General features: G+C 34.7%; 3 protein-coding genes across 4 annotated transcripts; 2 read left to right on the top strand and 1 right to left on the bottom strand.

The window, feature by feature from the left end:
- The first annotated feature begins 57 nt into the window (after window positions 1-57).
- On the top strand, window positions 58-10,178 carry LOC135681732 (uncharacterized). Of its 2 annotated transcripts, none has more exons than XM_065196330.2 (10): window positions 58-216; window positions 3,534-3,629; window positions 4,503-4,721; window positions 5,616-5,848; window positions 5,966-6,060; window positions 6,338-6,494; window positions 7,024-7,087; window positions 7,505-7,785; window positions 8,662-8,836; window positions 9,099-10,178. In XM_065196330.2, exons 2-10 carry the CDS (start codon window positions 3,557-3,559, stop codon window positions 9,290-9,292), a joined length of 1,491 nt encoding a protein of 496 aa, XP_065052402.2. In that variant the 5' UTR covers window positions 58-216; window positions 3,534-3,556; the 3' UTR covers window positions 9,293-10,178. The 2 variants fall into 2 exon arrangements, with proteins under 2 accessions (XP_065052402.2, XP_065052403.2); XM_065196331.2 differs by lacking the exon at window positions 58-216 and adding an exon at window positions 3,088-3,368.
- A 1,149-nt stretch (window positions 10,179-11,327) lies between these two features.
- LOC135681733 (alpha-enolase) lies at window positions 11,328-24,000 on the top strand. The gene is made up of 18 exons (XM_065196332.1): window positions 11,328-11,476; window positions 13,141-13,247; window positions 13,431-13,585; window positions 14,038-14,107; window positions 14,270-14,337; window positions 14,938-15,003; window positions 15,556-15,631; window positions 15,745-15,834; window positions 16,391-16,447; window positions 16,949-17,029; window positions 17,343-17,407; window positions 17,935-17,989; window positions 18,306-18,390; window positions 20,824-20,853; window positions 21,319-21,405; window positions 22,751-22,859; window positions 23,196-23,254; window positions 23,777-24,000. The coding sequence occupies exons 2-18, from the start codon at window positions 13,160-13,162 to the stop codon at window positions 23,844-23,846; spliced, it is 1,311 nt and encodes a 436-aa protein (XP_065052404.1). The 5' UTR covers window positions 11,328-11,476; window positions 13,141-13,159; the 3' UTR covers window positions 23,847-24,000.
- A 684-nt stretch (window positions 24,001-24,684) lies between these two features.
- LOC135681734 (death-associated protein 1 homolog) lies at window positions 24,685-26,855 on the bottom strand. Its single transcript, XM_065196333.1, has 3 exons — window positions 26,696-26,855; window positions 26,094-26,193; window positions 24,685-25,380 (listed from the first exon to the last, which is right to left on the bottom strand). The coding sequence occupies exons 1-3, from the start codon at window positions 26,742-26,744 to the stop codon at window positions 25,215-25,217; spliced, it is 315 nt and encodes a 104-aa protein (XP_065052405.1). The 5' UTR covers window positions 26,745-26,855; the 3' UTR covers window positions 24,685-25,214.
- Between the last annotated feature and the right edge of the window lie 131 nt (window positions 26,856-26,986).

The following is a 26,986-nucleotide window of genomic DNA, read 5'->3' as shown; positions in this document are numbered from 1 at the left end:
TTATTTCGAATCTCTACACCTGCTATGCTACAGGTATATCTATTGTGCCATATGTGTGAGAAATGATAGAATAAAAACTGTTTACAGTCTCATAAATTTTTAACTACACATCCAGCTCTTTGCCAATTTTTTTTAACCAGCCAAGAAGTTGAATTTAATTCTAATTTGAAGAAACTGTATCACGTAGAGATTTGAAAGTGTGGGCAGGAATTTCTGGTAAGGCTGCAGCTGTTCTTTGCAATTAGAATAGTGAACTGTTTATAAGAGATTATTTTCCGTCGTTTTAATTATTTTTGTTTTAACTGTCATCCAGTTTTTTACTTTTAAGCTTTTTTCTTGTCTAACTGCTTTACGTCAGGTATAGCTTAAACCTTTGCAAAATGCCTTTAAGTTCGTTAAGGAAGGAATCGTCACCGAAAACATTTTAATATATAAACCCGTGTCAACTTTACTTGTTGTTGATGTGTTTACACTTATCTAAAGTGTAAAGGGTATATTCATAATTTTGCTGAAGACATGAAGTAATTCATGCCATAATTCGTTAAAACACTCACATCTTTATATACGTTATCATATTATACATATTTAAGTTTGTATATTATAATATTTTTACAATTTTCTCCTTCACCCCTCCCCAACAAAAGAACCAGTGTTTGCAAGAGTAAAGACCTCATGTCAACAGATAAGGCTTCTCAGTAATTATACCGTAAATAAAGTAAATTGGGAAGACAAAGAGGAAAAATGGAAGGATGAGGCATGGTTGATACAGTAAGCAGTGGCATTTCTACAGGGCGGGGACCATAGCTCCTCAAGAAAGAATTTCTCTTAGCCCCATGCTCGGCCCCCCCAAATTTTATACAAAAGATTCTATTAATTATTTAATATTTTCTTCCATAGCTGTTCGATTGATTTTTGGCACTTTTAGAGTAGCTCTCATATTTTGCTCAATACGATTTTTATTGCATTTATTTAACAAGCTAGGGGCCCCTTGCATTTGTTTTGTAATGGAGGTGCACGTTAATTAAGTTAGGGAAAAGGCCCCTCTTACTGAAAGCTGGACCCGGCTAGCCCTACCAGTAAGACGTTTGGAAGTGGCCTTATGAAACCCAGAGGTATACTTACGGCTATCTTCTCTCAAATGAGTTTTACAAAGCTTTTTGTGGGAAACCACGCTTCTTTCTTTCTCTCGTCAGTTATGATTTTGGTCCACTGTTTATTCCCATTACCTTGTTCCTTCAATGTCAATCTTTGACACCTTACCAAAGAGGAAATGAAAATGTAGAATGAAGCACAGGTTTGAATTTTGCCGCAGAATTGTGCTCGTCATTCATTTTAAGGTTGGGAATCCCGGCAAAGAAACAGGGTAATGCTGCAAATATTGCATTTAGAGAGTGGAAAATAGTTACTTGTGAAGAATATTTTTAGCAACTGGCTCATTCATTTATTGTAAGGCGACCATGTTTTCCATTGGGCATCTCCTCAGTTCTCTGATTATGATTATAATTTCATTTCAAACATGGAAAGGCCTGGAATATTCTGCTAGATCAATCTGTTCACAATAAGAGTTTCTTTTTTCGATTTGCTTTAGTGAACACTTCGACTTTTTTAAGAAAAAATTGGTTTTATGTCAAAACAGTCTATAAATGAAGGTCGTATTGAACGTTAAATCCGAAGTCAAAAGCAAATCTTTACACGGTGTGGTGTTGCAGTTTTTTTGCTTTTTTATCACGAGGAAAATGGCATTTATTTTAGCGGTGAGCTACTTTTTACATGCCTCCCGGCTTTTATAAATGCTTTTGTTACCAACGTGAATTAGTTTATTTTTTCCATGAAAGGTTTTCGGGTGCCGTCTTAGATACAATGTTTGATTCTGTTACATGAGTCACAGGTGGAATTTTATGTTATCCAATACAATAGAAATCTTGCTTAAAACTTCTGCAGTCATGAAACTGTTATTTTCTCGCCCACAATTTACGTTTCTTTTGTCTCCGACTTGAAAGCATTTGACATCCGAGACCCAAAAAACAAGCTAGGCTAAATTAATGAGATCACGCGTGCTTTGAGGGAAATGAAAACTGCCTACGCGCAACTGTGTACATGAAAAACTCGGAACCATTGCCGAGCTGCTTGAACACTCCCGATAACCAATATCGATGATTTTGAAACGATCGATCGATTCGTAGCAAAACTATAACTGTGTGCTGCGCTGGGATTTCACCGATTTGAAGAAAGGCGGAAACTGTTAACATGATTTTCTCTGTGCGCAATTTGATTGGTCAGCCACTGGTGGTCGATTGGCTGTAAGCCACTTTACCTAGGTCAAATGCCTTTTATAGCATTCTAATTTACTATTTATTTATCAAGGAAAAAGCGTGAATAGAATAGAGCACAGATTTCTTTTTTACCAGCTTTTAGATGCCATACCTCTCTCCACAGCTCAAACTATGCTATGCATTTCTCTAAAATTCTGCTTTCTATTATATTTATTTACTATACTAAGATTTAGCAAGCAGCAGGAATGTTTAAATGGACTATGAACTCAAGCTTTTTAATGATTTGGAAACGATAATATCTGCGCAAATCAAACATGACTGAACTTACAAAATATCAAAATCTACCGTTGAAATTTACCGACAAAGTTTAGATGGGGCGTTGCTTGGTGACGTGTCTATTTTTTGCCTGTTTTCGTAGATTTTTCTTCACTTGCCATTCGATCATATACATCTCTAAGTAGTTCTAGTGATTTTTCTTAATTCAAGAAAAAAACAGTAAATTTTTATCTGAAAGCTTCTTTTCAAGAGAGTTTCAAGCAATTTTGAAATGAGCCAATAAAAACACGACCAAGAACGCTTTTTTCCGATATCAGAACATACACTGGCATGTCTAGCAATCTAAAGCTTATTAGGTTTTTGTTTTAACTTCCTTTGTGTTTTTGACCTCACTTGGAGGTCGATTCCGTACTGTTATTCGTTATTCTCTGTTTGTTTAATTTTTACGCTTTTCGTCATCTTTGAATTATTCATAATTTTTTATGCAAACCCTTTTTATGTTAAAAAAAAGGTTCTCCGTTGCCAATGTTTTGACAACATGCCATTGAAGATCCACCTGCAAATTGCAAAATTCAAGACACAGTGCCCGAATAGAGCGCTCAATAGCCGTCCTCAGCGATGAATTTGCATTAACACATCTTTAATACGCCTTACATAATACACAATGGGGTCACCTGTTTTGTAAAGCTTAAAGCGCAATTTTGCTAAGGACAACAGATAATCAAACTTTGATGAATTTTCGCTCTGCAAGTATTTTCGAAAGTCGTCCACCGTAAAGTAACTGGCATATGTCCTGATTCTTAGTCACAAGTCACAAAAGTATAAAATCTTGTTTCTCTTCGCTTGATTATTCCTTTTATCTTCTTTTGTGGGTGCGTTGTATATACAACGCTTGTGTGTATGATTAATAATTAATGCTCAAACTTAATGTCTTACGTAAAACATTTCCTTGTCATTGCTGCAACTGAGTTTGATTTTTGACAGCAAAACGGCCATCGTCGTTCACCATGAAGGAGAATCTGTTATTACTCGTGAAAATCGTCATATTCGTCCTCTGCTTAGCCTGCACACATGCCGCGGGTAAGTATAGATTGACAGAATTTGATATTAGCAATTTGTTGGTATAAAGTCCATTTTAGTAAAGTTCTAAGGAATTAAATTGATTACAGCCAAGACAAATTGTCACCCAGTGATTGGCTGGTAAAGTGAAGCATATCGGTGTTCTGATTGTTGGTAGAAAAGAAACCAGATCCCTTCAAGCCATGGACATGTTAGATGAAGTAGCATCTAGAAACAACATTCCGACTGCAGTTTTTTCTATGAACACGTCCTTTGTTTGTTTCAAACCTTTGATATTCATCTAACAGCAATCAAACATATGATTCTCAAAAGTTTTCAGTCATTAGTAACTAGAAACTTTTGCTTTGCACTACACGCAGTAAAGGTTCATTCATTGTCATGACAAAGATTCAGGATTTCTAACTTTAATGGCGGTAGTTCCTCGATTGATACAGTACTTGATAATCCAAATTGAAAAAATTCGTTAAGGTAACCAGTGAACCCTAGAATCTAGAAACTATGACTTTAAAGCCTGTTCTGTGTGTCATTAGCATTTAGGGAACAGTCAGAAAAGCCCCCGCCTTAAGTAATCACATGGGACGTATCAGGAAAATGGACCAAGACACTACTTGTAAACCAATCTGCAGACGCTAAGATATTCTGAATTGCAATTTTCCGTGCAGTGTTATGTCTAGGCACTCTGAACCTACCAGACTGTATGATGGTCTTTCTTATGTGTCTTATGAGTGCTTGTGAATCCAGTAAACATTTTCGTAGACAGGTTGTCGACAAACCCGTTTTTAAGCTATACCTCTTGTCAATACTAATTTATTCTTATCAAAATAGTGTTTCAAAGTGAGAATCTTGATTCACTTCTATTTTAACCATTTCTAGAAAACTGCACAACCAAGCGAAAAGCATGCCAAAAAAGCATTCACGTGAGCTACTGGAATATTCCGCCTTACATCAAAGCACCAACAACCGCTGGCCTGTCACCTACCGGAATATTCCCCAATATCCTCAGCAAGTTGCTTCAGGAATGTTGTGGAAAATGCGCACAAATTGAGTACAAGAAAATCGTCAACAATTCAGAAGACCTGAAAGCAGAACTGTGTACGTATAAATTGACTGCCATTGCTGTACAAATAATATAATAAAGTCTAGTGAATCAGGTGTTTTTGTATTCCGCAAATATTATTTTAATGCCACAGTCTTGCCGCATCGGTTTTTATCTCTCAACATTTCTGTACAGAGGGGGGTGCCTGACATTTTGTCTAAAACAGATAATTTAACAAAAGCTTCAGGTAAAAACTGCTTCAGTGACTTGTGGCAGTCATTGTAATTGCCCCTCCTATAGGCGGAGTTTAGCGAACATAGACGGAAGGCAAAACCCACAATGCCTTAAAACTATGGTGGAGAAAACTTACTAGAAATTCCTGGGTGCGCAGTTGTAATATACAGACAATTTTACAATCACTGGGCAAGCTCTCTGGGCGTTCTCTCATTTAGGCGTTTTATGATATGTCTTTTTACCCAATCCAATATTTTCTTCCTTTGGAGAAAATCTGTATTTTAGCTGTAATTCAGCTGTATTTTTTCAAGCATATTATTGATGATCACTCCTTAAACTTTATAACAAAACATACATAATACAGAACAAGTTATTTTTGTGAAAGTTATATTTTAGACTCGTTCTAGACTTTTTAGATAATTGAAATAAACTAACGTCTCCTGGTCAGGTTTTATTTTCATTTACAAAATATATTATTGAAAAATTCAGTTTTGTACGGAAGACCTTTGACACAAGAAAAGATCTTTGCAATTTTTATTACAATGATTGCAAAAAGCAAACGTTTGGGTTTGGGTTTTGGTCTTTACTACCCTTGTTAATAGTGGGCTCTTTTTCGGAGACAGACAAAATATAGTCTGTGATCGTTTTAGCAAAGTAACAATTTTTATTGTATATTATATATCTCTTTGCTAAAGAGTTTTTTCTTTTCTGTCAAGCTGGGAACAGTACCATGATTGCGATGCCGATTTATGGGAGCATGACTGATGTTAAATACCATAATAAGCCATACTTCCCACTAGTGGAATCGCCCGGTGTAATCTACATACAGAAAGTTCAAGAATCTGGAAATGCTGCTAAAGCTGTTATGGAAGCAGTTCTGCAGGGGTGGCCAGTTCTAGTGTTAACATTGATCATGGCTGCCCTTTCTGGAATAGTTATGTGGGCACTGGTGAGTTTCACGTAGTTTCAGACTGTTTTCTCTTTGCTAGATACCAACTTACAAAAGTCTCTTTTGCTGAAAGCCATACTTTCCGTCTAAGATATAGCATTTTTAATTTTTTTGTAGGATTCGTACTGGAACCCTGATCAGTTCCCAAATTCATTCTTCAAAGGAGCATGGGAAGGTTTCTGGTGGGCGTTCGTGTCTATGACAACTGTGGGGTAAAGTCTTATCATTTTTACATTTTTCTTTCAACTCCGGTCGCTGCGAGGAAACGAGTAGCTGATCGATTTAATGCCGCTTAACATGAAAGTGATTCTTCTGAGTTTGTCTTTGAATATTCACAGATAACCTTGCATCTTCCTCGTACGCAGTTCAAACTTTCAACCTCAATCAACAGCTGTGACGGAAATGTTTAGTCGGACATTGATTTTTATCACAATTTATGACGTAAATTTAAATTTTGCAAGATATGCGAATTTTGTTTTATCTTTCTAGATATGGAGATCGTGCCCCAAGATCGTTTATTGCCAGGGTTTTTGCCTTTTTCTGGGTCCTTGTTGGTTTGGTCATCATTTCCATTTTTACAGCTACTGTAACAACATCACTGACTGCTTTGTCGCTTAGCAATGACGTCAGCATCTACGGAGCAACGGTTTGTGTCTATTTCTATTGCATGGCCTTCATTGCCCTATAAGATATGGTTTCATTTCAATTTGTTAAAAATTCTGCGTAAAAGGATCTTGTGGGAAAGGGGGAAATGCAACCTTGTGTCGTAACACGGTGACTTTGTGCCTTGGGTTGGCGTAGTTATCAAGTCCACTTGTTTCTAACTCGTTCATTAGACTTGTTTATTTCCTCCAATTGGTCAACGTTCGCATCCGCTTTTACCAGTCCTTTCTTGAGTTGCCGAAGGGAGAGTTTGGCTCCCCCCTCTCCAAGTAGCATTTACTATGTGGGATATTCTTGTTGCACCAAGATATAGTAAGAATAACTCGTATTGATTTCGCTTCACTGTGCCATCCTTATTCTCTATTTAGAAGGAAATAATTGTTACCCCCAAAGAAGAAGCATGTAGAAAGCCACTTATCTTTAAACCATCCTCGCTAACAATTACAAAGTATGCATAAGTTGTAGACTGTAACCCATACGCTCGCGGTTAAAATAATACTCTTCAACCATAGATTGCAGCCCTGAGCAACACGGAAGAGCAAAGATATGGCATCAAGAACAATGCAAAAGTCAAAGGTAATGCTATTCAAGTCATAGCACATCTCTTAGAGTTTATAAGTGCATAGTGATGTTGGTTTTGCTATAACTAACATGATACATTCCAATTCAGTATTTTTCTGTGCGTATATGGTACAAGTTTTTATCTACTCCGTCACTGCGCAGGCTCAGTAATTTAAAACTTTCCATTTTTACGTTAAGAAAGTGTTAGGAAAGTTCCAGTGCTGAAATTAGGAAACAGGTAAGAAAGTAGGAAAGCTGGGCTGAAGAAAACTTTCCAATAAAAATACGTGTATATCAGCTAAAGGTTAAACATTTTATATTTAATTTGTTGGAAAATTATGGCGAATTCGCTTTGTAAAAATCATCCTTACAGTCACAGACCAAAGATTTTGTTATTTTCTGACGCTGACTTTGCCATTTTTGCTGCTTTAGAGTATGCAAGTGTCAAGAACTTCCAGGAAGCCATCCTCGTTCCCAAAGACAAAGTTGTCGGTGGGCTGATAGACAGTTACGTGGCGGGTGCTCACAAAGACCTACTCTCCCAAGCCAAAGGCCTAAAAGTAGCGACTGTTTTCGATCACCAGTTTGCTTATGGATTCGCTATTGCGAATGCACTTAATGATAACGATGTCGAGAGATGTTTGAGGCGACAGCTCAGCACGATGGAAAGTGAAATCACAAGAACCATCCAGGAAATGATGGAGGCACTACCGGTTAGTTGGAATTTACCTCAACTTACGAAAGAGTTAAGGGGAAAATAGTGAATCTGGATAGGCAACATGTTTTGCTGGATGTTAGTTTTGCAGAAAAGCACCCCCTGTCCCTAATCGGACTAACTTATGTCGAGATGATGATAGGGATGGTTAGATCAACAACTGTCCTTAACCTTGCTGGCATCCTAAACGAATTATGATAAATTTTGTATACAAAGTTTACTTTTCGTTCTTAATTTCCAAAAATATTTCTGGAGCTGTATTTCTTTTCAATGCTCCAAAAGTATAGTTCATGTTTATTAATGCATAGATTTTATTGATGCCGTCACCCTTCTACAAGCCAATTTTCTAATTAAGATAGTGCTAGTTTTTAAGTCGTTTCTCTAATCAGGCAAGGTTTTTCAAAGGATTCCATATAGATTTTGCCTAGACACATACTTAAATAGCCGTCTTCACAAGGCTCTAATGACTGGTGAGTTTTTCCCATCTGGAGTGTCTTTGTACTAGCTACAGTAGCGGCGCCACGGGGGACTGGGGGGACACGTCCCCCAGTTCTCGGCAGGATCAATTTTGTATTTCGTCTAAATCCGATGAGAAAATGTTGGGGGAGGGGTAATGTTTTGGCAACGTACTTTTGTTGATGTCATCCTTTGATTTTTAAACTGCCTTTACATAGCTAACAGTTAGTTATGGGTGTTCCTTTCAAACAATCGGCTTTCCTTGTTTGTCAAAGGGGGTTTTCTAGTGCTAAAAGGGCGTGGCCTAATTTTTTTGTTTTGTCAGTGGCGTAGTGGCTGGCACCGCCATTGACTAGCGAGATAAGGTTAATTACGTAGCAAAACTTAACGTTCATAAATTCTGTTACTTGGCCTACAGGACTCCTCGAAAAGTGCCGCTGAAGAGAAGTCAAGCAGTCTGTTTGACCCGAACTCCGAGATTTTCCAAGCAGCTGTGTTTTCATGTCTTGGTATGATTGCCTTCTTCACCATCGTTGGCGTTGCTTGGGAGTACTTCTATTACAGGCCACGTCAACCAAAGGAAGCGAAAACACGTAAGTCTAATTTGAGTTCATCACTGCTATTGTCTGACTTTGTGGTATAAAACACTTTTTGCGAACTGAGTCGTTGAAGCTACCTCGATGAAAGATGTAAACTTAATAAGAGCATGTCCTCGAAGTAAAGGTACTCGAGGGGACTCTTGAATATCTATTTACATTATTTAAACTTAAAGGCCGATAAAGCTTGGTTTGCAAGTTGCTTTTAGAGAAAAAATTTCCTAGGGTCACATGACATACTGTGCTCTGTTCTCCTTAGTTGTTGAAAGGCCTCTGAGCCCACATACTACTTTTGAGGAACTTGTAGCTGCGCAAGCGCAAGAGCTGGAGGATGCAATGATTACCGAAGTGATGGCATTCTACAAGACATGGTCCAAGAAGTTAGAAGAAATCAAGCAAAAGAGCCTTCGCGGATGTGACTTAGATGATGCAAAAACTGATATTAAAATGTAGAAAGTTCTTGGGTCTCTTGGGTCTCCTGGGAAATAAAGGCTGCACAATATCAATCATTTTCACGGTTACAACCAAATGTACAGTCACCTGATACTTCTGCAGTGTTCTTGCATTGCGAATCATAAACCCCAGACCAGTGTTGTCATAAAATATTTTCAACTGCTATATTCCTCTCAGTTTCTAATCATTTTTATGAAACTTGTTTCAAACACTAAGCACATTTTACATGTAAGAGTTTTCCGCAGATAAGTCATAGAGAGATGCATTTTGAACTAGAAAGAGATAAAATCAAGGATCTCGATTTATAATTTTGCCAAGCGTATGGTTGATTGCCGTAAATATTTTCGCAAACATATCAGGAAAACATTCCAGACGTGTTAACATTTTGCTAAGTATTTTTGCCTTGAAAACCTGCTTTTTTCACTTTTCTTCATATAAATCCGTATTTTGACGGATAAATGACAACGGTAGCCAATACATACGTTCCTTCGGACAAAAATCACGTGATTTTTTTGCCAGTTTTAGTTCGTATACTTTAAACAGATTTTGAGTAACTTGTGGATAGTATGAAACCATGGTAGTTATTGGCATCAAGTGGTTGCGAGTTTATACGTATTATATTTAGCAACGATCTTTACCGATATCATTTAATGACGGGCTCAAAATGCTACGTGATTTGCTCTAATTTCAGCAATTTCTAAGTTATTTCTTTGTTTTATTGTAGGTAATTTTAGATGTATCTATTCACTAAAGTGTTGTTGATATTTGATTGCACGGAACTGCAAACTGTTTTTACCATTGTAGATTAATAACGCACCTTTTGTTTAATATTGCTTTAAGCTTAGACTATTCACAAAATTTGTCTCTATAAAAAAGTGTTTCTGCATTTTGTTTTGTTATCCACCACACCTCTTTGGTCTCTAGTTCACATCAGAAGTATAGTTGGATCCTGTTAAGTCATACCTTCAAGGGGGACCAATAACTTGAATTAGGGTATAAATAAGGTAAAAGAATGCAATGGGAATTGAAAATCAGTCTTTCTTAATGGAAAAACGAATTATCCAGGGTACGACTTAACGGGATTTAACTGTACATAACTACATAAGGTTATGCGCTAACACAAGTCAAGTATATATTATTGAACAATCAGCCTGCTTAATGAGGGGACAAGGGATGTAGCTTGTTTGTACCAATCAAAATGCAAATAGTTTGGTCTTAACCAATCAGATCAGTAAGTTAGTTTCATCAGCAGTTTTAACGACTGTGCATGTGTCAAGCCCAGCAGTAAGCTGACTAAGAACCAAGGTCAAGAAAGAAAACAATCATTTGTGAAGCGATCACTTTTTTATTCAAACATCACCAAACAGACACTTCATTACTGTGTTATTAATTCTTACACTTCACACATGAAACTGCATTCTATATGAACATGCAAAATTTTGACTTTCTATGGTACCTTTTTATGTGAATAAAATTTAGTCATTGTGCATACTATTTCTTGACTTTGTTCTTGAACAATATTTTGTGATTCGCATGTCACGGCTACTACAAATTTCTTAGTTTGGCTCGTTTTTTATCATGCATTTGCAACGGTTATGACGGAGTTTTTTTATAATACTCAAGAAGGCTTGACTTACTACACCTCTCACTTTTCTGCTAGGGAGAAAGCTACGTTGGACAAAAATGTAACGAGCCTTCAATTGATCTACATTAAATCAAATTGTGACGATGGTAGCAATTTGCAATATGATTGCAATGCTAGTATTCCTCATTGCTTTTAACTTTCACCGTTTGTTGAGTTTTCTATTGCAAACTTAAGTTAGTTGAGGTCTTCCACGAGTGATTAACGTGAAATTACAAATTGTATTAGCATTCCTATTATTCTGAAAAGTGTTTATCTGGAATTCCCAAAAGCATCCGAAAATCCTGTAGTTTTTCCAAAACTTTTTCCTGGGAAATTGTCGATGTATCTGATTTGTCTACTCTCTGCTCACGTGGCATGCACCTGTTTTTCCTATTTTGGACACGTTCTTCCTCTTTTGTTTTCTGTGCATTTTTGAAACGAGGTTCCTCTCCGAGGTCCCTTCCTTGAGCAAACCATCTGGTTATCGGACGGAAACCTGTGCCCGCCTCCTAAGCTTCTCTGGAACATACACGGTTTCTACGATTATTTTCTGCATTCAGGTACGATTCCCAATAAAATGTATTCAGCTTTTATCCCTTTCTTCACACCAAGAAAACTCATTGTTGGGTGCTACGAAGAAGAACTGGTGTCATGGAATGAAAGAGGCCTGGTCAACCAGTCTGTCTGCAGAGTGTGGCATTTGCACACACAAGATTTTTTCAGAAGCTTGTCTAATGCACACAAAAACATAGGGGGCGAACATGAAGAATCCGGTTTCTACAAAAACACTATATATTGTACTAAAACTTATAGTAGATCATATATAGGTCTATTATAAACTGTTACATGGGGCTGCACATACCAATTATGGGCAGATTGAGTTTCTCTAGGTGATACTCTCCTCCTGATTTGAAAAGCTCTAGCATGAAAATGCACACACCACACCAATTTGACTTACGGCCTCATTTTGAAAAAATCTTCAAATTTTTTTGTACAACATTTTTGACCTCAGATTCTGTTTGAGCGCAATGGTTTTAGTCTACTTGGAAGTTTGCATTGTAGTATTGCCCACGATATTGATTAAATAGCAACATAAAGATAGAAATTTTATAAGGGACTTGACCGTGATTGGTGACTAGGGGGATAAAGTTTCCCCATGAACGATTTTTGGGTCAAATCCCTTAAAAGTTTTCAAACTTCATTTCTCCGTAAAATCTAAAATACAAGCACAAAAAGATGAAAAATTGTATCCAGCCTAAAATGATGGTGATAAAACCAAATCTGAGCTTAAAAAGTAGTTGTATAATGAAGTTTGGAGAAATTTCAAAGCAAAATTGTAAGTTGGATTGGTGTATTGAGTGAAATATGAGGCATAACTTTTCAGGGTTGCTCAATGAAATATCACGGCTTTGTGAGTTTAAAGAAGGAGATCTAGGAAATTTTTAAAGGCCACACCCTATAGATTACCACAGAATGGCACTGGAGTCATCTCATATCTCAGTATTTTGATTTGATATTTTGAAATGAGCTATGCTTACCCTAAAGCCATTGATGCCCAGAAATAAAAAATCTACTGACTAGCATATTCCATTTCTCTGAGAAACTACAGTGTTAGGTTTATTGTCAATTTTCTGCGCATGGGCCTTGCCGTCCTGAGAATTTTGTCTCTTAATTATTTAATGGAGTTTTTCTACATTGTCATTGGATTGTCGAGACAATTCGATTGAAGCTAATACTGGCAGAAGAAAAAAATTGCTTATTGGGGTCTCTTATTACCCATGTAGGACTTAAGATTGTGCCTGGCACTCAAAAAATCTTTCGCTGCCAAGCAAAAACATGGCCCTACTTAGATACTTTTCAGAAAATTGCTGAAACAACTGCCTGCTACACAGTGGTCAGGGCATTTCAATATCACATGTTTTGTGAACAAGAAACTTTGTGGACAATATACTATAGTATAGACACCCAATCAGTGGTCAGCAACATTCAGCAAAGAAGGGCCTTTGTTCCCAAGCACTTTTATGATTTTGTCAGTATTGACAGTGATATTGTCAGTATCAGTGTTTGTTGCAATTAACCCTACCCAACACCCTTTGGTTAGTTTTCAAAACCAAGATACTGCTCCTTCAACAAATTCAGATTGTGCACATCATCTGGGAAAATGCATTCATTGTTTGTCTTGCAATCTAGTTTCAGAGGTTGTGACTTGCTTTTTTGTTTGTAGATCCTGCTATACTGCAAACATGGCAAAAATATTAAAAATTCATGCAAGAGAGATATTGGATAGCCGTGGCAATCCAACAGTAGAAGTTGATTTGACAACAGAGAAAGGTTTGCTTTTTTGAGTACACAAAATATGTATCAACACTTAGTGCTTCTGTCACGAACCTTTTGAAAACTGAAATGTAAAGGTTGTTTTAGCAAATATTTGCCTAATTTATATGAAATTTGCCCAAATATTAAGTATATATTTTATCTTCAAGTAATTTGTTACCCTGAATTTTCATCCCTTAGGTGTGTTTAGAGCGGCAGTCCCATCAGGTGCTAGCACTGGCATTTATGAAGCCCTTGAGCTGAGAGACAAAGATCCAAAAAGGTTTCTTGGCAAAGGTGTATCAAAAGCTGTTGATAATGTGAATTCAAAAATAGCACCAGGACTTATTTCCAAGGTTTGCCTTTTGTAATCATTTTCTTTTTATCTAGATGCATGTTTTTTGTAATGGGCATTGTTTGTTTTGCTTCAGTTAGGTATGCAATATAATTTCAACCAACTCATTGTTTGGTTTTTTATATTAAAGTATATTTTTCAAAAATTGTGTATTGAATTAAGCTGGTTCTAAAATAGTTATTTTCTCATCATTTGTTCATAAGTTTTTTCTCATCATTTGGTCATCATTTTGTTAGAGTTGATTTTGACAGCTATATGCAGTTTTTTGTTAAGCATTTCCTGTCAGGGCATTCCAGGTTATTTTGGTTCATTCCAGTTTTATAAACAACAACAAAACTGAATTTGCATCTAATAGAAGTAGCTAGTAATGTCTGTTAACCCTTCATATGAAGTATTTTGGATTAAATCATTTAACTTGCTGCTCAATTGTAATGGATTGTTAAATTTCAACAGGGCATTGATGTAACCAACCAAGAAGAGATTGATAACTTCATGCTTCTACTGGATGGTACACCAAACAAAGGTCAATTGAGTTCTTTTGTTTGTTTCTGAGTTGCTCAATTTGACCCCTTGATTGTTTCCAAAGAAAGACATGATAACTTCTCCAGTGAAAATTTCCCATTATGCTTGATCCAATCCTTAATATGGTATTAATGGCTCATTCTTTGTCATCTTTTTTGGACAGGTTCTCTTGGAGCTAATGCCATATTAGCAGTTTCCCTTGCTGCCTGCAAAGCTGGTGCAGCTAGCAAGGTACTTCACTAAACTGTGTTAAATATGAAATCTGTGTTAAACAAGATCTCAATTGAAATTAGTCAAATTAACTAGAAACAACTGAAATTAACATCAGCAGTGGTTTTAAGGACTGCAGGGCCCAGGGCCAAAAACATCTGCAGGGCCCTTGTTCTTTACAATTTCTATTGTTTTTCTTAGGTGTGGGGCTCTTTTTGGCTACCATAAGCGTGGGGCCTGAGGGCATGCCCCCTGGATTCCTCTTAAAACCACCACTGCTCAACACACATCCATATGTATTTTCGTTTCAAGGATTCTGCTATCAATAAGTCCTCTTTTGGCAACCTAGACACTAGACATTATTCAGACAGACATTTAGGGACATTGTTGGTGTATTCACTGAATGATTTACTGAGCTGTTATTTCCTTCAAAAATTCAATGTCAAGCTATACCTAGGCTTCTAGTATTCATGGTAAATATCTCCATTGCCTTCATTGTGTATACCTGTTATAGTTAATGAAATATCCTTCCAGGGAAATAGGGAAATATGTTGTGTTTCCTGATTATATATATAAAAGAGTACAAATAAAACAGCTGTATGCTCTCAAATTTTCTTTTAGGGTGTACCTTTGTATAGGCACATTGCTTCTCTTGCTGGAAAGAATGACGTAATATTACCTGTACCAGTAAGTTCTTCATTTCACAAATGGTTTCTGTAATTGTGATAATGCGAAAGTGTTATGTCCTTAGTCTAAAGTGACTTCTTTGTTAGACCGCTGACTAGGACATAATTTATTGTTGTGTATATGAGAAAGACAAACAAGAGTCAATTTTTCATATTGTGCATGATATGTGATATAAATTCAAATGAGAATTATAAATTTCTTATTTGCTTGTTCGCAAAATAGTTTATTTTTTCAGAAAGAAGTGTCTTGAGATATTTTAAGTATAGCAATCTCAGGAGAACCCTGTTGAAAACAGTATGAATGTTATCCAAAATTACACTAATGATTTTAAGAATTATTCACTATCATTATTCCAATACATTTATGCTTGAAACATCATACTAAATATTCATTTCTTGTACAAAGTTGTTTTTTTATTGTACCAAATCTTGTTCAGTTTTGACGTTAAAACACACACAACTTCATTGATTATCATTTTAACATCTTTGTTTAATTTTTCACCATATTCTTGATTTTCCATTTATTATAATGGTGAAATCCTCATTTTACTAGGCATTCAATGTTATCAATGGTGGAAGTCATGCTGGAAATAAGCTTGCAATGCAGGAATTTATGATTCTGCCTACAGGTATTCAACAACTTTTCAATTTTTGATACTATGTTTCATTCATGGCAAAATGTAGCTGAAGGTTTTTTCCTTTTTATCAACTTTACTCATGCACTTTTGCTTTATGTTCTCAGGTGCATCGGATTTCAAAGAGGCTATGAGAATGGGCTGTGAGATCTACCACACACTTAAGGGTGTTATCAAAGAGAAATATGGGATTGATGGTATTATTTTAAAGCATGTGTTTCATTTGTCATTTATTTGATCTTAAATAACTATAAAATATCCTCCATGCCAGTGACAGAGTCTGGACCAAAAATGTATTGAACCTATCCCATTCTGGCAAAGAGCTTTTAATGTCATCGATATGTTGGATTTCATAAGTTGTATGCTTAAGATTTAGATTGATTTATGATATGTATATTTGCAACCTTCTAATTAGACATTAAAATTGGTTTAAATGCAAATATAAGGCATTATTCTTGAGTGGTGCCAAAGGAATTACAATGTTGGTAGTTACGATTTTATCAACAAAGTAGGTTTTGTAACACTAATATAAGTAGCATTAGTTCTGAGCCATTTAATATTATCTGTATTATTTAGTATCTCAAAAGGTACTATTTAAGGTCCAACAGTTGTAATAATTTTGCCTATTATGCCTTATTCTGATATTTAAAAGCAGGCTATGCAATCCTTTTTGGGAAGTTTTATTCCAGTTTTAAACTGTTTCCTAAATCTTTTGATGTAGCTTTTCAATACTATGAATTATTTATTTTCTAGCTACTAATGTTGGAGATGAGGGTGGCTTTGCTCCTAATATCCAGGACAATAAGGAAGGTTTGAAGACTACCTTTCTTTTTCAAACATCATCAATTTTAATACTGTGTTGAATCAAAAGATACAATTACTTTTCATATTTGTATTTGCCTTATAAAATGCTGAGGAACTGTTTTCTCTTAAAGTGGACAATGGCTATTTTTCAGTGAATAACATTATTGGTGTAACTTATCCTTTGGGAAGCCATAGCATCTTATTTATAAATTCATAGGAAAGAACACAAATAGTTTTGTCAAAGGTCAATGTTTTTTATGCAATGTTTGAACAAAATTGTTAACTGTTCATATTGAATTACTTAAATCATGTACAAGATATGTAGAGAGACGGATCTGGATCCTTCTTATTGGATATCAAGTTGGAAAAGACCATTTGTTGTATTTTATTGTGAATGTTTCAGAAATGAACGGGTAATGAATGTTTATGGGCTTGCGTGTTTTCCAGGTTAATAATATGCAATACTTTCATTTGATGGTTTGAATATCATTTTTCCTCTATGCTAAGGTCTGGATCTTCTGAAGATCAGCATTGAGAAGGCTGGTTACACTGGTAAAGTTGATATAGGAATGGACGTTGCAGCTTCAGGTAATCCACAATTTACAATTTAATCCACAAGTCCTAGGGCAAGGAATGGATATCATACCAATGGACTAGAGATATTCAGCTTAAATTGTGTCACATGCATTTCCTCAAGGCTAATAGTGCAAACACTCAGACTGGTATTGCTTGAATTGATGTAAATAGAAACTTTTACATGTCAAACATGTTTGAAATTCAGACTAGAATATCAACATGTCCTCCTTTTCTCTCTTGGTGAATTTTTGCAAACAGTCTTTTCAAATGACCTGATAGTTTTCCTTTTTTCATTTTTCTAATAATTGAAAAATTGCCTCAACAGAATTCCATAAAGACAAGAATTATGATCTTGACTTCAAGACAAAGAATAATGATGGGTCAAAAGTTGTATGTAAATGTGGATTGAAATTCCTCTTGTCTTCCAAAGTAGAAGTTTAAAATTTAGTAAAGAGTGAATTTGATTTCCAATAACTACTACACTTATGTTCAAAAAGTATTGGGACAAATTCGAGAAACGAATTACGGCGTTGCGTTGGATTTGGTTTCTGCAATGGAAAGCTTTCCAGATTTGAGCAGTCTTTCTCCAAGTAATCTAGGCCTGTGTATCCCCAAAGTGGAATAAAAAGTTAAGAAAATGCTTCAACTTTTAAAGTATAACCTTGAAAACATAGGATTCTTAAGATTTGCCTGAATATAACAACAGAATATGCAGAAGGGTTGAATGGCCTAATAACAGCAAAGTCACATGACCTTCACAACATTTTAGAGATGTCCAAACAAATTTTCAAGTCATCAGAAAAATATGCATGACCAAACCCCATTGGTGGCCATCAATCTCCAGCAAGTTGCAACAAATGAATTTCTACTTCAATTCATCTTCAGTTCTCTAATTGCACTTAATGTTTGTCTCAAAGATCAGTGCACAGCAACTTGCCAACCTGTACAAAGAATTTATTGCAGGATACCCAGGTAATCATGATTTAAATCAGGTGTTACAAACACAAGTTTCTTCTTTATTGAATGTTTCCTTGTTAAATTAGATTTATTTTCACATAAATAAGTAAAATAAGCGAATTAACGTAATTTTTTAAAATACAATGCAATCTGATTTTGAGCAAGATTTCGAATTGGATTTTGGAGAAAATGATTGGAAAAGTGTTGAAATGGAATGTGTTGAAAAAGCCTGTTTGCATTTTAGGTATATATCTTCAAGCTATGTAAACTACAAAATTCTATATGAAATATTACAATTAGCTTTTTATACATATATAATTTTTAATTTCAGTTGTTTCAATTGAGGATCCTTTTGATCAAGATCATTGGGAGGCATGGTCTGACCTGACTGCAGCAGTCCAAATTCAGATTGTTGGGTAAGTGTTAAAATTATATATCATTGCTTTTTCAATATATGTGAATATGAATAGTAAATAGGATAAAAACAGCAGCTGTTCTAATAATAAGTAATATTTTTAATGATAACAATTTTTATTACCCCCTAATGGTATAAACTACAGTTTATAAGAACCATGGGAAAAAAAGGATAGAGAGCATACTTCCTGATTCAATTATTAATTCATAATATAGATAGTGACTGCTTACAAATCATATAATAATATACTTATTACCAATCTTAAAGTGTTAATTATATTGTTTTTGTTATCATTACTTAAAGTTTACAAATATGCTCATCACTGATATATGGAAATTGTCTGCTTTAGAATAATATTCATACTGAAAGCAGTTGCAAAAGGAAGCCAAATATTGTCAAGAAACAAATTTCAGCCTAAAGTTTATAAAAATATGTGACAAACATGCAGGCACTCAATTGTATACGGGTCATTCCATCTCAATCTAACACAGAAATATTGATTTTGAAACCCACATTTCTCGATTTTACTATAACTTTGTATATTCATTCTCCATTATTCCAAAAATACTTTCCTAAAGTATGAGCTCATTATCTCTAGTCCTTCTTGAGATATGCCTTTCTAAACTTTGATGGCTGCACCCTATTTTTCTGTTGTCCAACGCCCTAATTCTGTTGACTATTGTTTACCAAAAATTTTTCTAGCCAGCAGGTTCTTTGATTTTGCAGACAGACAGCTGCTGCCCTTTACTCTCTTAAAAACATTAAATGTTTATGAATATTAAATTTTGTGTTCAGTAATTTTTATCAGAATATATATTTTGTGTTTCATGTTGAGACAAATAAAAACTTTACTCAAGAAACTTATAGTTGCATGTTTTTGACATTAGAATGAGATAACTTTATATGGAAGCCCTATATGTATACCAAGGTGTATCATCAACTTGAAGTTGCATCCATAACATTGTTATAAAGAGCATTTTGTACTGAACAGGGTCTCTAAACAAAAGGTTTTTTCAGAGAGTAATTTAGATGACTGACAGCTTTATAGTATCATTTTTCGTAATCTTGTTGTACCAGGGCTTGAAAGTCTAATTGAAATTTTTCTAAAAAATTTTAAAATTACAAGCTATGGATTCAAAAATAAGGTCTTATTTCCTCCAACAGAGGTTAGCTGATAATTTTTAATTCCTTAGTTGCTCTATTTTTTCAAAGATAAGAAACAAATGGTCTTAAGTTTCTGTCCTAATAATTTAATTAGAAGCTGATAGCAGTCTGGGTCTTTTTATTTCTTGATAAGTAGTTTGAGTTTCACATAATTTGAGAAAAGGAAGTAGGAATTGTTTAGTCCCCTGGTGTTATTAGATCAGGACATGCTTATGGAGATAACTAATCAGTTGGTAATAAAATTGATGATGAGATTAGAATGGTTTTTGGGTAGAATTGTTTACAAAATAAATTAAGTATAAAGCCCCTTCTAACTCACTTAAAGCTTGATCTTTATGTTGTTTTGTGGCATTCCTTTTTTAATTATATTCTTTGTTGCATCAATCAATTAAAACTATTTGGATGTCTGTTTAAACCTGAGGATCTTAACTTTAGGGGTTGATCTGGGGCTTCTACTAATACTAATATGTGTTTTATGAATAATCTTTATAAATTATCTAGTCAAATTCCAATAACTTCATACATTGATAGGAGAAAGATCCTTGCTCCCTGATGACCCCACAGTGTGATCTCATAAAACAGTGTGATATAAGTGTGACCTCACAAAAACTATTTTAAGAACTTTTGAACTTTGACCACATAACATAAAAGAACTTAAATTAATACTCAAAAATAAGTAAAATAAGGTCAATGCGTCAAAAACTTGGTGAGATATTGCCAATAAAAGATTTGAAGTTTGCTAATGGATCACTCTTGTTTTGGCTATGTTCACAAAGTTATGAACAAAGACCAAATTACAGAAGTTTGATAGGGCAAGAAGCTGTGCTCATCTGACCATATCTCAGTCAATTCATAGTGTTCACCTTTAACTGATTTTGCATATTTAGAGGTATTTCACAATGCCCTTTCAGGGTATGTGATCAAAAATTGAAATTTCCTAAAAAAGATTTGTATGGCATCATCACTTTTTAACTCTATTGCATGGGCACTTTTATTATTCAGCAAGCTTGGAAACAGAATGGTTTTCCTCTCTAGGTGTTGATATGTGTGTACAAATATTTTTAATGTTGGTTTTTAGAATTATTGCTATTTTTATTTGTTCATCTTCTTCCTTTTGAATTTTTTCTACTTTTGAGCTATAAGATCAAAAATTCAATATAAAGCTCCAGTTTCCTTTTTTTTATTTGGTTTTCAAGAAAATGTTTTTAAAATTTATATTTACCCAGTTTTTCAATTTTTGTCTTCATGGTAATCATCTTCCTCTTTTTAGGGATGACTTGACAGTGACAAACCCGGCAAGGTAGTATTGCCCAATAAATAAATTTGAGTTGGGCTTGGGTTATTTTTTCCATTGTTTTATTTCATTTTCATTGAATTTTTCATATTCCAAACTGTTGCAGGTGACATTGCATTGACAGGATAAAGCTTGTTAATTCTATTGGTTGTTTTACCTGCTACTTCATTTGTCTGATGAATATGCACCCACACATATATCACATACATCATATTTTGCTTCAGTTTGTGGCTAGAGTATAGATTTCATAATTTTGTGAGATATTTCCAGAAGGCCAAGTGGGCATGTGATATGATGAAGATGGCAAAGGCTTGTAGCATGTTTGTCATGGCCATGAGACTATTTTTTAAGCCATATCAGTATGAAAAATGATTCTGTTTTGTCATCAATATACAAACATTTCTGTTAGAAGGTTTAAATGATTATTATTTGTTCTCTTTGTCTGGATTTGTTCTTTGTCTTGTTTTGCAGAATCCAAACTGCTGTTGAAAAGAAAGCTTGCAATTGTCTCTTGTTGAAAGTCAATCAAATTGGATCAGTGACAGAATCAATTAAAGCGTAAGATCAAGCTTTTTTCTTTGTTTAAGTTATAAAGCATCTATCTTGTGGTGGACATTGACTAGTCTAGAGCACTTCACTTTGGGTTATTAAGACCCTGTGACATACTATTAAATGTTCTTGAAGTAGTTCTATCTTTTTTATCCAATTTTCAATAATGCATACATTATTTTAAGTATTTGAAAAAACCATTTAGCCTTCAATTTGAGCCTTTCCTAACAACTGTATCATGGAAAGAATTAGCTTTTGATAGTTTTTTAATAGTCTTAATTTTAGGCTGAGCATATTGAACAAATGTGCCTTGTTTAAAGGCCCAGAACAAAGAAAATATCCTAGGCATATTCTAGACATAAAAAAAGGCTGCAATGTTATCCATGGATTTACATTGGCAAATTATTTTTGAATAAAACAAAGATTGATTAATCACAGATTTCCAATTTAAAACTTTTTACTGGAGTTTTCTTGAAATATTTGCTATGGAATATCATAAGGGGCAGCACATGCCACTAGGCTCAGGGGTGAGGGTGAAACAAAAAGTTTAGGTCTTGCCTCTTTTACTGTCAGAAAAGGCTTGTTTTGCCAGTAGGGAATGACCATAAGGCAGTTTCAAAACCATAGGATTACATCACAAAATATACATGCCAAAATCCCCCCCCCCCCCCTAACCTTTTTTCTTTTAATTTAAAAGAATCTCCTGGCCAACCAAAAAATTTGAAATTTATGTACTCTTGCTTTTCTCCTGAGAAATGTTTCACAGTTCACCAATAACAAGAATTCACCAATAAGACTTTCCAATCTGTTGTTCCTTTTAAGTTATTGGTTGATGCTAAATGTTTGCTGTTACCCTCACCACACATTTTTTAGGTGATAAGAAGTGAAATAGGGATGAATTATCTCAACTCAACTGATAGCTCTTGACTTGCTAACTTCAATTTGAACTAAAGGGTCATTAAGAATGAAATTCTACAAGCAATACCAATTTAGGCAGCTACAAATTTCATAAAATATTCTTCATTGATTGCACAACCAGTGAAGATAGGTTCAGAAAAGTCTGAAAATGATTTAATTTTGGTTCATCATCTTTATTTGGTTCATCATGAATAAGATTCTGTGATTTTTATGCAAAATTGACAAACATGCATTGAAGCCTTATACTACTAAGCTGTCGAGGTAACAAAGAGGAAAAAACATAGAGGTGTTTTGCATTGCAAATCACATAAAAATGCAAATATGCACACAGATATGCTCAACTTTGACAAGATAAGAAAAGAAATACATTAAAAATGAAAGAACCTCAGCTTTCAATTGTCAGTTCTTATTTTGTGTATGTGGATTTTACCCATAGATGTACATTGGCACAAAGCAATGGTTGGGGAGTAATGGTCAGTCACAGAAGTGGTGAAACTGAAGATGCTTTCATTGCAGATTTGGTAGTTGGGCTCTGTGCTGGACAGGTATTGCATTATCCCATGTTCTTTCTTTTGCCCTTAGATAAAAAACATCCAGTGTTTTGTTGCTTAATTGAGAGCATGACAAAACCTGAGCATTATTTACCAGTTTAAGATTATGTTGAGTTGGTTTTGCCCATCTTATCATTCTCAAATTATCTCTTTTTGCTGATCTAAATATATTTCAGTGAACTCTTCAAACCATTATTTAATCTAAACAAATGATACAATCTATTGACCTATTTCAAAGTTGAATTTATACAGTAAACAGAGCTTTTTGTGGTCATTAGGATTTTTCAATAGAGAAAATATCAATGTTCTTGCATCTTTTGTTGCTTTCAGATTAAAACAGGTGCACCATGCAGATCTGAAAGATTGACTAAATACAATCAACTATTAAGGTTTGTCTGATCTTTTATTTTGACCTGTAATGTCCACACAATAAGGTACAAACTTTTGATGTATATATAAAATGAGATGGTTCTAAGTTGCTTCTCTTATTTTCACACTTGATGCCATCATCTGGCAAAGTGTAAGTAATGTTACTTGTCAATGTATGTATGCAGTGGCGGACACTTGGGGGGGCGACCGCCCCCCCCAATACTTTAGAGCACAATGGTCTTTTGTTCTAAAACAATGGGAAATGTGACGTCATCTTATTAAAACAATAGGCTTGCCCCCCCAATATTTGACCAAGTGTCCGCCACTGTATGTATGTCAACGTTTGGATCATGCATATTAGGCCTAGCCTTTGGGGCAAAGATGACACTTTTTAAATTTTTTCAATGCTAATGTTTTTGACAAATTTGTATCAACCGACAAGTGAATTTTATTGTTACCATATTTTAGAGCTGAAATATTAAGAAATTTAAAAATACTTCACAGAATTTTGCATAATTCTTTGTAAATTTATTTCCTTACAGAATTGAAGAAGAACTTGGCTCTGCAGCTAAATTTGCTGGGAAAAACTTCAGACATCCAGTTGCACAATAAATCATCCTTATTCGTGCTACAAATGACTCAAGTTTACATTAATGCTGATTCAGGCTTAGCTTATTGTATTTTATACTACATCTAGTCATTGATCAAGCTAGAATTTCCTTTACTAATTTAATTTATTGCTGATACAACTCCAAATGCATTTCAATGTTTTTGTTTTTAGTTCTTTGTTACCTTAGGCCCTATTTAGATGTTTCCATTTAATACAATTGCATCATCTTCCTTGCATTAGTTTCATTTATATGTCACACCGTTAAAATTTTAATCTTAATTCCTTCAATGTAGGATGTTATTGATACATATATAGTAAAATACATACATCATAACATAGGCTCAAGAGTTTTTGCTTAAAACAGCTCTTTTTACCGCACCCAAATTAAATCCTTTCAGACCTCTTAAAAGAAGTCAGAAAAAACTCCAAGCTTATGTATCTAATGAAGAGCCATTTGGTGTGCAAATAGCTGAAATTTTGTCTGGTAATAACTGACATTAATACCCAGGATTGCAAACAGAATTTCAGTGGTTTTCTTCTTTTTTTTCATAAACAAGTGTTTATTGTTTTGTATCATTCTTACAACCTTAAAGGTCATTAAAGAATTAAGAGGTCACTTAAAATCCTTATTCTTTACAAACTGTCTGATACAAATCCCAATACACAAAAATTTTGTTGCCAGTTCTTCTGTTTTGAGCCTGACTGAAGACAGGCTATTGGAATGCAAACAACTGAAGCGTGCCTCTGTAATAATACTGTAAATTGTATCACAGGTTATTTCTAAGAGCAACTAATGGTTTTCTGGTTACATCAAGGTGTAAGAAATAAATGACAACAAGATAAATCAAATATAATGAATAGCAACAGGAAGTATAGTAATACCAAAAGCTCTACAGTACTCAAATCTTGAAATTAATAAAAAGCTAACACATAGAAGCCCCTATTTAAAAGTGTTGATGTGTATGGTGAATAAATGAATACAAGATGTAACCTTGAAACAATCATCACTGTATTTGAATGGCATGATTTTCAAGCAAATCTACCAAATCAGGTTGAAATGTTGAAAAACTCCAAATAAAATTGGTGTTGTGGATGTGTGATATATGTAAGCAAGCTTATTTATCCTATGTTCTGCAAAGAATCATTAATACTGGCAATTTCAAAGAGTGGATGTGTGAATTATATCCTTTGTTTTGTGAATTTATCTAAGAATGTGTAAAGCACTTACAGCAAAAATTAATAAAATCAATTAAAAAAAATTGCTCAAAATTCTGAATGGAATGCAACACAAAGCTACTGAATGAAAGCAGTTTTATTACTTTTTATTCTTCATTCTCTGATCAATATAAGAATGTTTTGCAAGCAGCAAATTAATTATTAAATTTTCTTGGTTGACTAATTTGAGACTTGGGCCCCTTGCTTGTCTTCTGAAGTGTTGGTAAAGGCTTTTGATGAGCAACACTTGCAGCTTCTGGAGAGAAATCCTTGTTACCTTTACTCACTGCTCCACCTACAACAACTGCACCCTCATCTGGCCTAGCAGAAAAAGAAATTTCTGGTTAGACTGTTTGAAATACCAATAAAGAGAAACCCCTTTCCTTCCCCTTTTAAAACACCAACCTCTTTCTCTTGGAACAAAGGCATTTTTAGTAGCCAATCTTGATATGTTCTCATTTACCCCTACCACATTTGCAAATAACTTCATGAAACAAATAAATTGGTTACACCTATTACCTGGGGTTATTTGTGCTTTAAGAAACTTATGATGCAGGGGAAGGAGGCTTGGGACTGATTTAGCAAGTTTCAAAAAATTTTTATCTTGCCTCTAGGACAGTTACTGAGGTTGCACCTAGCTGTGACAGCTTACAAATCATTTTTATATTATTTATTGACTCTTGCTGGGTAATGAGCACACTTTTGGTCCAAATTGGGTGGAAAAATTTATCTGCTTGCCCTACTCTAATTTACCCAAATGTACATATTTTGTGGTACCTTCTATCAATAAAGAAACGTTGTGGAAAAATTCAGAGACTTTCTGTAATAATGATGTAATAATATTCACCACATTATACTACCAAAATTTGACAGGGACATTCCATGGTGCTTTCACGGGATTTGACCATTGATGCTAGAAGTCTCATTCTGTGACTGAAATTTATGATTGTTACATTTGATTACAGAATTTCTAAAAACAAAAATTTCGTTTTGAACCCAGGCCTAAATAAAAATAATTTGAAAAAAATACACACTTTTCAGTTTGGAACTCTTCCTCCTGTTTTGCTCTTTCTGCTGTCTTTAATTCTGGGTGATGGGTGTGATGTTGTCCAACCCTCATACCTCCAACTTTTACTATTGAAAAATGATTAGTAAATTTGACTTTAACAAGAAAACGTAAAACTATAATAAATGAAAGAACTATAAAGTTTTATGAACTTTTCTTTATAATCACGACTTAATAAAGACTTATTTATAATTGGCACTGTTTTTATACCCATTTGGAAATAATGTTAGCTGCAAACCAAATATATCTTTTGAAAGTATCTTTTGGGGTTAGGCCAAGATTTAGCACACAAATTTGCGAGTTTGTTAATATCCTTTTAATATCATTAACGGCATTATTGATACGCTAGCATTGTGCGTATATATGTTAGAAGGGATTGATAAAAGAGCCCCAAGCTCTAACCTAACAGAAAAAATCGCATGATAAATTAAAATGAATTATAAGCGAATTCTGCAACGTGGTTTTATTGTTCTAGAACTGAAAAAATTCAATCATTTGGAATTTCGTGCCATTACTTCCCACAAAAAGCATATAATTGAGAAAAATATTGCTTCTAACTACACTAAATACCTGCTGGAGGATGCCCTGCTAAAGTTTCTTTCGGCTCTTCACTTGACATTTTCGAAATTTTCAAAAACTTGAAACCACAGTTAAACGTAACCAGTTAGGCCAGCATTCACTACAACCACAACCACGACAGCGTCATTAATGGCAACAAAGAGCCTCATTTCCGTCAGGATGTTACGTCATCATCTACGGTTAATCAAGGTTTTTATTTTCCTAAAAAAACTGAGAATGTACATGCGATTTTCCAATAAGATACAGTCACAAATTTTAGCCTTAACATCAAATTAAAAAAGG

This window comes from Rhopilema esculentum, chromosome 12 (assembly GCF_057945365.1).
Source record: "Rhopilema esculentum isolate cy_ngs chromosome 12, ASM5794536v1, whole genome shotgun sequence".
Lineage (NCBI taxonomy): Eukaryota > Metazoa > Cnidaria > Scyphozoa > Rhizostomeae > Rhizostomatidae > Rhopilema > Rhopilema esculentum.
Note: the sequence above shows the minus strand (reverse complement) of the source record. Positions and strands in the feature narration are given on the sequence as shown.

Excerpts from the sequence above, each read along its gene's own strand:
- LOC135681732 (XM_065196330.2), top strand. The coding sequence starts at position 3,557 with ATGAAGGAGAATCTGTTATTACTCGTGAAAATCGTCATATTCGTCCTC. Across the intron at positions 6,495-7,023 it reads TCAGCATCTACGGAGCAACG|ATTGCAGCCCTGAGCAACAC; the intron begins GTTTGTGTCTAT and ends CTTCAACCATAG. Across the intron at positions 7,786-8,661 it reads AAATGATGGAGGCACTACCG|GACTCCTCGAAAAGTGCCGC; the intron begins GTTAGTTGGAAT and ends CTTGGCCTACAG.
- LOC135681733 (XM_065196332.1), top strand. The coding sequence starts at position 13,160 with ATGGCAAAAATATTAAAAATTCATGCAAGAGAGATATTGGATAGCCGT. Across the intron at positions 13,586-14,037 it reads CACCAGGACTTATTTCCAAG|GGCATTGATGTAACCAACCA; the intron begins GTTTGCCTTTTG and ends AAATTTCAACAG. Across the intron at positions 16,448-16,948 it reads TATCCAGGACAATAAGGAAG|GTCTGGATCTTCTGAAGATC; the intron begins GTTTGAAGACTA and ends CTCTATGCTAAG.
- LOC135681734 (XM_065196333.1), bottom strand. The coding sequence starts at position 26,744 with ATGTCAAGTGAAGAGCCGAAAGAAACTTTAGCAGGGCATCCTCCAGCA. Across the intron at positions 26,194-26,695 it reads AGCAGGGCATCCTCCAGCAG|TAAAAGTTGGAGGTATGAGG; the intron begins GTATTTAGTGTA and ends ATTTTTCAATAG. Across the intron at positions 25,381-26,093 it reads GAAGAGTTCCAAACTGAAAA|GCCAGATGAGGGTGCAGTTG; the intron begins GTGTGTATTTTT and ends TTTTTCTGCTAG.